General features: G+C 47.1%; 1 protein-coding gene across 1 annotated transcript in view; it reads left to right on the top strand.

Annotated features, from left to right (window-relative positions):
- The window catches only part of STRC (stereocilin), a 140597-nt gene that overhangs the window by 28628 nt on the left and 98831 nt on the right, over nt 1-13138 (top strand). The window contains exons 11-12 of the mRNA XM_075345883.1: nt 5952-6134; nt 8900-8938. Coding sequence (XP_075201998.1) covers nt 5952-6134; nt 8900-8938 — 222 coding nt within the window. The remainder of the gene's footprint in view (nt 1-5951; nt 6135-8899; nt 8939-13138) is intronic.

Below are 13138 nucleotides of genomic sequence, written 5' to 3'. Positions count from 1 at the left end.
CTGACCCCGAATACCACCGGCCCGGTGACCGTGCGAGCCCTGCAAGCCCCGGCGTGGGCATTTCAACTTGGCGCTGCGAGCAGGGTCCGGACAAGACTCGGTAACGCCGGGTGACGCGTGCCTTGTGTTTACCATCTGCAAATTGGATTGTCTAACATTTATTTTGGTGCCCGCGGCTGCGGGTATGCGACAAATGGACTTGGACTGTACAATGGCGTCCATTGAGAATGGGATGGGCGCCATGCGTACAAACAAGGACTGGACTTGCCCGCCCTTCGTGGGTGGGGCTGCAGCGGGTCGCCAAAAATTCGTGCCCGCCCCTTTGTTGGACATTGCTAGGAGCCAGGAACCCTGCCTCCCCATGCCCAGGAGAAGATGGGGAGATGATATGGACTGCCTGGGTGCGAGCTTTGGCGAGTGGTGGCCGGAGGGGTGAGCCTGGCACCGCAGCCCGTACCGGGATTTGGACTACCGAGTTTACTCCCTAAACCTGGGTACCTGTAGGGCCCTGGAGCGTCATAAGGAGGCCCGTTCTGGAGAGTTTAAATGTTTTGACATATGCAAATGTTTCTTTTTCCATGCTTTTCTTCTCTTTCTTCTTCTTATTCCTCCTGCCTCTTCCTATCCTTTATTGGGTCCCGGTAAAAGGGACATGTTAATTTGTTTATCTATGAAAAGTTTTTTTTGCGGTGTCATTTGTTGTCGCAACCCCGAAGTGTTGCGTTTTTGGTCTGGAGGAATGTAACGCCCCTGTAAACAGGTCGTTACAGGGTATTAAATGTTACCCCATTTTTCCCGGGCAGGAGGAAGAAGGGTCCCCACAACACACACTAACATCACACTGGCAGGAAGGAGTTAACAGCATTTGCAGCATGAAGTTTGTTCTGAGTCCATGACTCATCCTGTCTCCTAAGGCTACTTTCACACATCAGTTTTCTGTATTCAGGCACAGTCCTTTTTTTTCCTGATCCAACGGATCCTGAAAAAAAAGTGAAAACCGTATCCACCGGATCCGTTTTTTTAACGGATCCGTTATACCGGATCCGTTAAAAAACGGATCCGGTGGATACGGTTTGCATCCGTTTTTGCATCCTTTTCGTCCGGTTTTTGGCTGGATCCGTTTTGTTAATTACATTGGTGCATGCGCAGTTAACAAAAACGGATCCGGCGGCCGCATCCGTTTTTTACCGCATTACGCCGGATCCGGCGTCCATAGGCTTCTATTGTAAAACACGCCGTATCGCGCCGTTTTTTTTGCCGGACAAAAAAACGTTGCAAGCTACGTTGCCTCCGGCCGCCGCATTTATTTATTTTGCCGCATCCGGAAAAAAACGGATGCACCGCAAAGCCATCAGGTACAATCCGGTAACAATGCAAGTCTATGGGGAAAAAACGGATGCGGTACTGGATCCGTTTTACCCGTTTTTTTCCGGATTGAACCTGATGGCAAAAAACTGATGTGTGAAATGAGCAGGTGGCTGGACACAGGCAGGTCCCCATGACAACCAAGGGGAGGGGGGGCCTGAAGGAGTGAGTTTAGTGCAGAGCACACAGAAGTTTTAGGCAGAACGTCAGAGGCTGCAAGGGAGAGCAGACGTCCAGAGAACAGCTCCTGTTTAGGAGATGCCACGAGACCAGGGCTGATAACACCTAGAGGAGGGGAATGGAGCTGAGGACTGGGGATCCCTGGAGAAAGTTGTACCCGGTGGCGGTTGTGTTAGGTCCGCTACCGGGGATGAGAGAGACAGAGAGGCGGCGAGTTCCCAAGATGCTCTATGCCACGGGGACGGCACTAACGCACCGAAAGGGAGAGACCCCCAGAACACCTCACTGGACACCCCTTCCTCCTACCTGCCCGGGACCGACCAAAGGCTACAGGCGGCGAGGACCAGCACCCGGGTGCGATGTGAAACGGACTTTAAATAAAGAACAACTGGAACCGCACACCGTGACTGCTGTGAATAATGCCGCCGCCCTGTGCCCCCGGTGTCCCTGAGGACTGTTGCCCTGGGTCTCATTAACCTCCCGGGGCCACCCCACTCCACCCGTGGGGAGCGATTCCATCCGGCTGCCCGTAACACCTGCCCCGGAGAGAGACTGCGCAGCGGCGGCTGAACACCTGGCCGCAAACCACGGGTGGCGCTGCAAGCACCCCCCATCCCCATCCCATACCGTTTCCTGGGGAAGAGCGATGGCAAGCCCCCCCAGGGACCCCGTTACCCTTCTTCCATCCCCCTTGTAACACCGGACTGACGGTCGGACTTTCCTTTTATTGAAACCCGCCGGGGGTCGCGGAAGCCGCGTCGGGCCACTCACAGCCTGACCCCGAATACCACCGGCCCGGTGACCGTGCGAGCCCTGCAAGCCCCGGCGTGGGCGTTTCAATAAGACCATGTGAAGTTGGAACTGAAACGCACAGGAGAAGATATAAAACAAATCTCCATAAACCAGATAATCATCCTGTATTATCAGAGTTAAATTTGAGCTGGATTTATGCAGAGAGTGGCTGACATTGGACACATCTTTCTAGTGGACATATGTGACAATATTGGCAAAATTACCCATCTAACCCCTGATGAACCTCGTCTATTGTCGAGGGGAAACGCGTCAGTTTTTTTCATTTGTGTTTATTTTTTACTTCCATGCAGGAATGATCGTGTATCAATAAGTTTCAGAGATATGGATGAACTGATACTAATCAATATCTTAAAACAATAGAAATCAGGTCTATACTATACTTTAGGCTGATAGGTCATTGAACGTGTTACACAGAGGTCTTAAGGACAGAGAGGGCCTCTCTGGGATTTATTGCCTCAATAGCAGGGGAACATTGCCCCTCCCCTGGAATTTAAAGCAGTACTTCCCCTCAAATTTTACTTATTTCACTGTGTGGAGTCTTTGTTTGTTTGATAATAATAGGTGTGTCAAAAATTGGCGTTTTATTCCCTTTTTATGTATATCAATAAAGGCGTGTTTTAAATATATACTGTAGTCTGTGATAGCTTAGGAGAATAAACACTTTTAACAAGTATTCTGTGAATTAGTACTAAAGTCCCACCAGCAGAATCTGGAGGCCAGGAGACTTCAGATCTTGTGGCCCATAGAGTGCCCGGAGCACAGCAGCATACTAGAGCCAGGAGCCGTGATAGAAGAAGCGGCACCAGTAAAGGACTCGTGCTGCCTGTCATACGGGTGAGAACCAGAACCAACATAAGGAAGAGGGTTCTAGCGTAGTTTCAAGCTGCAGGGACCCACACATTACAGCGCAAGCAGGAAGGCCTACAACCCGCCTGGCTAAGTGGATCCCCTCAATTGCTTTCAGGCTGACCAGACCTCTGTTACCTGCTGGACCAGTCTCCCGGGCCCGTACCATCAATTACCAAGTAAAAGGTAAAGGAAACTACGGCCCTTGTGTTGTCCAGTTATTATCGGCGTCCTCAGTGCTGCACCACAACGTTAAATCTCTCCATCAATCACCTACTACTACCCCCATCCGCCCTGGGGCCCAGCTCTGCCTGTGGAGAGCTACATCAACCAATCTGCGTCACCAGCTGCCTCAGAGGTTTCCATCCCGCAGCGGCGGCACCTAACTTGCCGCATACCACAGGTGGCGTCACAAGCTACTATCCCCATCATCATCCCTACTTAATCTGACACCTCCGGGGTCATGGAACTGGGCTTTGTCGCCACCACAGCGTCCCAAAAACGGATCTACGGCCCCGGTGTGGGCATTTCATTTACACCTGCCAACCGCATATGCACAGAATAATCATTAATAGAATCTGCGTTCATAGAATATCATTGATCTCGGCAGATACCTTTTGGCATCAGTTGGAATAATTGAGTCCTTTGGATATGCTTAGAATATACAGTACAACAAAGTTGATATTTACTGTAACCCAATTACAAAAAATATTTTTAGCCCTAAACAAATGCATTTAAGAAACAGATTATTCCCAAAAGTTGACAACTCCTTTAAGTGTTCCCAGCTTTAGGGTATGTGCGCACGCTGCGTTCTGTCAAGTGCAGAAAAAAACGCACCCTCTGGCAGGGCAGATTGTACATTTGTAAACACTGCGTTTGACCAAAAAAATGCATCCAAAACGCATGCATTTTGGATGCATTTTGAATGCGTTTTGAATGCATTTTGGATGCATTTTTGACAGTGCGGTCCCACTCGGCTCTGCTACATCCCCATAGAGCATGTCTGGCTGCGAGACAGAGCCGCGTGATCAGAATGAACTCGAATGAACGTCACTCGACTTCATTGTCGTCCCGCGGCTCTGTCTGTCTGCCTCGGCCTGATTTGCGATCACAGGTGAAGGACTCACCAGTGACCGCAAAGCCCATGAGTGACTGAAGTGAGCCGCGCAATCAGCGGTGCCGTCACTCAGGTGACCCGCGGCCAGCTGGAGTCCTCCACCTGAGAGCGGTGGTCGCAGGTAACTTGAGTGATGTCACCGCTGATAGCACGACTCACTTCAGTTGCTCTGTGGATCTGACAGCCGGCGGTCGTGCTCTGTGGCCGCTCCTGTCAGCTTCATGTAGCAGAGCTGGATGCGTCGTGGGGCCTCGTGTGGATTATGTTGGACCTGGAGGGCTGTTTGGGGATTAATAAAGTGGTGAAAGAGGGGGATTTTTTTTTCTTTTATTCCAAATAAAGGATTTTTTGGGTGTATGTGTTTATTTTCTTTAACTTACAGATTAATCATGGGGGATGTCTCATAGACACCAGCCATGATTAACCTAGGACTTAGTGGCAGCTAGGGGCTGCCATTAACTCCTTATTACCCAGATTGCCACTGCACCAGGGCAATTCGGGAAGAGCCAGGTAGAGTCCCGGGACATTAGCATCTAATGGATGCGGCAATTCCGGGAGGCAGCTGGCTGATAGTTTTAGGCTGTGGGGCTCTCCATAACGTGGGGCTCCTCATCCTGAGAATACCAGCCTTCAGCCCTGTGGCTTTACCTTGGCTGCTATCAAAATTGGGGGGGACCGCACGCCGTTTTTTTTTTAATTATTTATTTTACTGCACTATATAGACCTGCCCACCGGCGGCTGTGATTGGTTGCAGTGAGACAGCTGTCACTCAGTGTGGGGGCTCGTCTAACTGCAACTAATCATAAGCGCCGGCGGTGGGCGGGGGAAGCAGTGAATACGAGATGCAATAATGAGCGTCCGGCATTTTAAAAACCAGGAGAAGCTGCCGCAGTGTGACAGCTGTGCATCGCCACGCCGCGTCGGTGATCGGTGAGTATGAGAGAATGGGTGAGAGGGAGAGACCCACAGAGAGAGAGAGAGAACTACTGACCGACAGAGAGAGACCGACTGACAGACAGAGAGAGAGACCGACGGACAGACAGAGAGAGACCAACATGGACAGAGAGAGAGACTGATATCGACAGAAGGAGAGAGACCTCACAGACAGAGAGAGACTGAAAGACCTGCTTTCTGTTTGTCAAAAAAGCATGCAGAACGCAAGAAAAATGCAGTGCAAGCACATTTTGGTTGCGTTTCGACACACCTCATTGATTTCAATGGTTGGAAAATGCAACCAAAACGCACAAAAGAAGTGACATGCTGCTTTTTTAAACGCATCGATTTTGTCAAATATTTGGCATCCAAAACGCTGTGTTTAAAAAAGCAACGTGCTCATGGAATTTGCTGACTTCTCATAGACTTTGCTGGGGAAGCAGAACGCATGCATTTACGCTGATGTTTTAAACGCTGCGCAAACGCAGGAAAAAAACGCAATGTGCGCACACAGCATAGTGGTCAAGGGAAATTATAATGCACTGAATTTTAAGAGTGAATTCCATTCTATCAGGTTTATATAATTGTCATTTTTTGCGATTTGCATGTTGCCAGTAATTGAGCTTGTATTATAGTTGGAATGTAATTTTCGTCTTATGAGTTATGACTTATTTTTATGACTTTCATTGCATTTTAGCTTGCTTACTCCTTAGTGAGTCTACTGAAAAAAGTTAATTTACAGACAGCGGACTTTAAGGAGTTGACCGAATTCAGAAATTTGCTTCCTGAAATGGGAGTTACATTCTTCCAATCTCTTCCAAGGAATTATGTTACCTCTCTACTTCCTCAACTACAATCATCCGATCTTTCTACTGCCCAGGTAAGGTATATCTGGACTCTGAAGAGCACTGGTGGTTAGTAATGTTGCAGTTAAAATGATGCATGTAATTCCTAATTTTAAATGGGTGGTCCGAAAATAATATTGATATTACGGTATCTCTAAATTGCTATCTATGGTAATATTCTGCATTATTATTATTATTTTTTATCTACTTCCATTTTGATGACGCTTTGTTTGAGAATCCTCAGTGCATGCTGGGATACTCATATAAGAACGTCATCGGGCATATACATACACAGTGCGGCAGCACACTGCTATTAATGAATACATGAGCTCCAATATTGCTGTAAACAGTAAAAACATAAGGTACTTAGTGTTTTTCATCAAGAGCGCCAAAGCCAACCTCTCCATGTGCCAAACCTGGCCTCATCTGAATGGGGAGTGAAAAGTGAACCAGGTGGAGCTCGCAATTAAAACCTTGTGTGGCAAGGAATGTGTCACGTGTGGCTATGGGGATAGCGGGAAACCGGGACTCCTAAGCTGACCCTAAGACTAGGGGGCCCTGTGTTCTCACTATTCACAGAGATACCACTAATGGTGGTGATGTCTGAGTCTCATTTCTGGCCCTGCTCCTGACTAACCCTGATCTTATGCTCCCACCCCCAGGGGGGCGGGACAGGCGTATGATTTAACCCACAGAAATAGACAAACAGGGAAAACCAAAACTCTGTCACACAGCACAGACACACAGAGGTATAAGACAACAAGAGATTAGGAAGAAAACAAGAGCATGGTGGAAACAGCAAGATGACAAGTTACTCCACAACAACACCTAGCATAAAGCCACTTTTTCACCACCAAATCTGGGACACCACAGCACACAGACCAACACAGCATAAACTATAGTTGACGTGGGTGGAAGATCTCCTTCAACCTCAGTATGGGAGGAGCAGATGTGATAGGCTTCCTTACAACATGTGATCCGAGAAGCTTAACAAGCAGGCTAGTAGAGGTTAACTCTTGCTAGCCTGTCCATGACTGAGCACACTGCTGGTTGATGCCCGAGTCTGCCTATTTAGATCAGAAACACCAGGGAAACCATCAGGCGGATGTCAGAATCTACAATGTGAACAGTGTCTGATGCCGCCATGACAGTTGGCGAGTTTTGTAACAGAATGGTTAAAAGGGCCCCGAGCCCTAGAGGGGACCCCTCAATCTGTACTACAAAAAAGAAAAATAGAGCCTACACAGCTTAAGTTTTGAATTAATGTATAGCTGCACTAATATGCTATATTCAAATATACAGACATATGTATACATGGTGAGGTAGCACGCTGCAATTAATGAATTCATGAACTTAAATCTAATATATAAAGCTGAGTGTATGTACGTATGTATGTATGTATGTGTGTGTGTATGTCCGCTAAAGGAATTTGCACCGTAGCATTTACAATCACAAAATTTTGCACAGACACTCCATGTGACTAAGGGAATGTCATAGACTATGTTTTGAAGGGAAAATTTAACGCTGCACTTTACAGTTACTATCCAAAATCCTGCCTCCATTAAACTGAATACAGGCTACAGGCTATTAATAGCAACTGTCAGTGGTTGCTATAGGAACAAAATAAACTGTTAGTATAACAAGCTTATGTGTGAGGTAATATGATGTCGGTGAGGAGACGGATAGAGAGAGACATAAAGAGACAGCCGTGGAAAGAGACAGCCGAGCAAAGAGACAGCCGGCCAAAGAGACAGCCGGGCAAAGAGACAGCCGGCCAAAGAGACAGCCGGGCAAAGAGACAGCCGGGCAAAGAGACAGCCGAGCAAAGAGACAGCCGGCCAAAGAGACAGCCGGGCAAAGAGACAGACTGGCAAAGAGACAGCCGGCCAAAGAGACAGCCGGGCAAAGAGACAGCCGGGCAAAGAGACAGACTGGCAAAGAGACAGACGGGCAAAGAGACAGACAGACAGACACTCATATAGAGACAGACACAGAGATAGAGAGAGACAAACAGACACAGTGATGGAGACAGATAGACTGATGCAAATACAGACAGTGACATAGACACAGACAGAAAAAGAAAGACACAGACAGAGAGACAGACAGAGAGCGACACACAGACAGAGACTGGGCGAGAGACAGAGAGACAGTTACTATCTTGGGCAACACCGGGTACTACAGCTAGTAATGCTATAAACATTAAAAATGTAACGTACTTAACGTTTTGTGATCAAACCCATATAAGGTTGCAATTGCGAGCTATGCCTGGTTCATTTTTCACTCCCAATTCAGATGAGGCTAGTTTGGCACATGGAGAGGAAGGACAATATCCATATTATAAGGTACATTTTGACATGGTTGGACAGATTTTTGCGCTTTTTGATAAAATGCTAACGAAATGCCTTGCGTTTTTAACGTCTATAGCAAACTTGGAGTTCATGTATTCATTAATCGTAGTTTATCTCCACATCTATGGACTTAAAATGTCTAGCAAATCTATAGATATGTATGTGTGTTAAAATATGTTTTGCCATGAATTTTGCAGCAGATTTCACCTACTGTATTGTAATGGGCAGGAAAGATCAAAAAGACTTCCACAACATATATTTCGTGAGTGGATCCGAAAATGTCAGGAATTGTAACGGATGAGTAGATGAACTTTACTACTCTTACTACTACTACTCTTACTACTTACTACTACTACTTACGCAGTTACTTCTCTTATATTGTTCTGTACACATGTAAATGTGCCATAACTTTCCCACGTAGTTAGGATAACCCTTTTGTCTCATTCCTCCAGGCGCTGTCAATACTCAATAACATTACCTCAAAATTGGATGTAAGTATTTAATGCAGTCAAATTATAATTTTCTAAATATATAGATTTCCAGGATCTCTATTTCATGCACATTTGGACCACAAACTGATTTTTGTAATTGTGTAATTCTTGGAGATGTAAAGGGAAATTTCACCTGTAATTTTTCTCTGGTAATCCAAAATCCTCGACGAAAATATTTGAAGTTTAACTGTCATTTTACATTTTATGTCAGAATTGATCAGTCATTATCAAAATTCTCAATTCTAAGGTAAAAGACTTTCCCATTACTGAGATAGGAGATGGCAGGTGTCACTGAGGAGATTCTATGGAGATAGAAGAGGAAGGAGGGGGCAGAGCTCTGCCTCTAGCTCCTCCCTCTGCCTCTAGCTCTTCCCTCTGCCTCTAGCTCCTCCCTCTACCTCTAGCTCCTTCCTCTGCCTCTAGATCCTCCCTCTAGCCCTTCCCACTGTATATAGGTCCTCCCTCTGTTGCCAGCTCCTCCTTCTGCTATAGCTCCTCCCTCTGCTGTAGCTCCTCCCTCTGCCTCTAGCTCTTTCCACTGTCACTAGCTTCTCCCTCTGCCCTTGGCCCGTGGCCCTCAGCACCTGGCAAATCCGGTCAAATGTCAGGGCCCCAGGCTGCCGGGGAAGTCCACTCTCGGTGGCAGGAGTGGCATACCGCTACTCAGGGAGGGCCAGTGCCCGCACTGTCACCGGCCTTCCTCCCCGAGGATCGCGCTTTTACTTGTATCAGCATTGCAGTTGCCGATACAATTGAAAGCAATGATGAGAGAGGGATCAGCGCGCTCCCTCTCTCACAATTCTCCCAGCTGTGACTGTCAGAGCTCTGACAGCTCTGCAGCGGAGCGCCGTGACGTCAACACTGTGCGCCTGCAGTGAGGTCAGGGCGACAGCAGTGGATGCGCTGAGGAGACCGAAGCAGCGGGGGAATGAGGAAAAGTGAGTATGTATTCAATCACTGTGGCCAGACGACCATGGGGGCTGTATACTACATGAGGGTGCCTAATGCTATCTGGGTCTGCATTGTGCCATATACGGTCTGTACACTACATGAAGGTGCCTAATGCTATCGGGGGTCTGCATTGTGACATATACGGGTTATGCACTACATGAAAATGCCTAATGCTATCTGGGTCTGCACTGTGCCATATACAGGTTGTGTACTACATGAAGATGCCGAATGCTATCTGGGTCTGCACTGTGCTATATGGGGATTTATATTACATGAAGGTGCCTAATGCTATTTGGGTCGACATTGTGCTATATGGGGCTGTATACTACATGAAGGTACCTAATACTGTCTGGGTCTGCATTTTGCTATATGGGGCTGTATGCTACATGAAGGTGCCTAATACTATCTGGGTCTGTACTGTGCTATATGGGGCTGTATACTACATGAAGGTGCCTAATACTACCTGGGTCTGTACTGTGCTATATGGGGCTGTATACTACATGAAGCTGCTTAATGCTATCTGGGTCTGTACTGTGCTATATGGGGCTGTATACTACATGAAGGTGCCTAATGCTATCTGGGTCTGCACTGTGCTATATAGGGGCTGTGCACTACATGAGGGTGCCTAATGTTATCTGGGTCTGTACTGTGCTATATGGGACTTATACTACATGAAGGTGCCTAATGCTATCTGGGTCTGTACTGTGCTATATGGGGCTGTATACTACATGAAGGTGCCTAATACTATCTGGGTCTGCATTGTGCTATATGGGGCTGTATACTACATGAAGGTGCCTAATACTGTCTTGTTCTGTCCTGTGCTATATGGGGCTGTATACTACATGAAGGTGCCTAATGCTATCTGAGTCTGCATTGTGCTATATAGGGGCTGTATACTACATGAAGGTGCCTAATGCTATCTGGGTCTGTACTGTGTTATATGAGGCTGTATACTACATGAAGGTGCCTAATGCTATCTGGGTCTGCATCTGCACTGTGCTATATAGGGGCTGTATACTACATGAGGGTGCCTAATGCTATCTGGGTCTGCACTGTGCTATATGGGGCTGTATACTACATGAAGGTGCCTAATGCTATCTGGGTCTGCACTGTGCTATATGCAGGCTGTATACTACATGAGGGTGAATTGTGCTATATGGGGACTGATTAATATTATATGGGGGCTGCATAGTGCCATATGGGGGCTGCATAGTGCCATATGGGGGTTGCATAGTGCCATATGGGAGCTGCATAGTGCCATATGGGGTCTGCATAATGCCATATGGAGGCTGCATAGTGCCATATGGGAGCTGCATAGTGACATATGGGGGTTGCATAGTGCAATATGGGGGCTGCATAATGCTACATGGGGGCTACATAATAGTATATGGAGGAATATGGGGGCTGCATGCTACTATACCCCCAGAGTTGTATGTCCCCTCCACCCTGGTGCTGTATAGCCCCCCAGAGCTGTATGTCCCCCCACCCCAGAGCTGTATACCCCCAGAGCTGCATGTAACCCCCCCACCTCAGAGCTGGTTTTGCCCCCAACCCAGAGCCACTGCCCCCCTCTAGAGCTGTGTGCCCCCATTGCTGTATACCCCTTTCCTCAGTAATATGTATGCCCCCCCAGTAATGTGTATGTCCCCAGCCTCTCTTGTGATGTATATACAGCAGTGTTAGTGTGCTCTATGTGCGGCCATGTCTGTTAGTGACTGCCACCAATCAGCGTGGCACAGACACATGCACAGGAGGAGCTGGATGGTGACAAGTGGGGAATGTGAATGAGACTGTTGCTAATATTAGAAATATCTCTAATGTGTGTGTGTGTGTGTGTGTGCGTATGTATAATCTGTATCTATGTATGTCAGTGTATATGACTGTGTCTAGATTTGTCTATTTATGTGTTTTTGTGAATTTCTCTTTAAATATATATGTGTATGTATGCCTGTATGTGTATGTATCTGTGCATGTCTATGTGTGGATGGGACCCACTGAGACTCTTTTGCCCAGGGCCCACAAAAACCTGGAGCCGGCCATGCCTCCAGCTCCTCTGTCTGTCTCTAGTTCCTCCCTCTGCCTCTAGCTCCGCCCATTGCATCTAACTCTTCCCTCTGCCTCTAGCTCCTCCCATCATCACAGAATCTCATCAGTAACAGCCGCCATCTCCTATCTCAGTAATGGGAAAGTCTTCACTGAATACAGATTTTGCCTCAGAATTGAGACTTTTGATAATGACTGATCATTTCTGGCAGAGAAAGAAGCAAATGTGTCTGATAAGAAATATTACAAAGTTGCTTATTTTCATGTGTACTATTAATTCATTAAATAAAAATTAAAACGACAATTACACTTTAAAGAGAACCAACCAGAAGGATTTTGCTATATGAGGTACAGGCAGTGCCATACTGGCACTACGATGCTGAATGCAGGCATACCTGTTATAGAAAGATGTGATGCTTGGTTGATGAAATATCTTTAATCAAAGTTGCAGAAATGCACTGCACTTTAATTGACGGGTACAACGGTGTGGACCTTTGCGGGCCGGTTCCTTGGCGGTTATTCCTCCTCCTCCGGTGTCCTCTGGCTTGCCCCCTTTTCTTTATTTGAATATTGCGCCGCCATTGCTGTTCTTGGAAAACTAATTCTATCATCATTAAAATGGCGCTGGAGTCCGTGTATGTGTGTACCGCGATCTCCAGCACCATTTTATGGAACACATTGAGCTGAAGACTATGAGACGCATCAGCTCGTGCACAGTTTTTTTACATCTGCGCACACGCTGGAGATAGGGGTACTTGCATGCTTGGACTCCAGAGCCATTTTAATGAAGACAGAATTACTGTGGCAATGCACCGCCAACAACAGCAATGGCGGCATGATATTCAAATAAAGAAAAGGGGGCAAGCCAGGAGCACGCCGGAGGAGGAATAAATGCTGAGGACTCGACCCACAAAGGCCCACCCCTGTTGCACCTGTCAATCAAAGTGCATTGCATTTCTGCAACTTTGATTAAAGATATTTCAACCAAACATTGGATCTGTCTATAACAGGTATGCCTACATTGCAGCAGCCTAATGTCAGTATAGCACTGGCTTTACTTCATATAGCAACATCCCGGTGGTTGGTTCCCTTTAAGTAAATTTTTTTATGTTCGGTGTGACGCCCTGGCCTATCAGGTCGTCACAAGGGTGCCGTGCAATCTGCCCTTCTGCATAGTACCCGCTCCTCCTTGGTTACGGGTCCTGT

Source organism: Anomaloglossus baeobatrachus, chromosome 4 (genome assembly GCF_048569485.1).
Source record: "Anomaloglossus baeobatrachus isolate aAnoBae1 chromosome 4, aAnoBae1.hap1, whole genome shotgun sequence".
Lineage (NCBI taxonomy): Eukaryota > Metazoa > Chordata > Amphibia > Anura > Aromobatidae > Anomaloglossus > Anomaloglossus baeobatrachus.
Note: the sequence above shows the minus strand (reverse complement) of the source record. Positions and strands in the feature narration are given on the sequence as shown.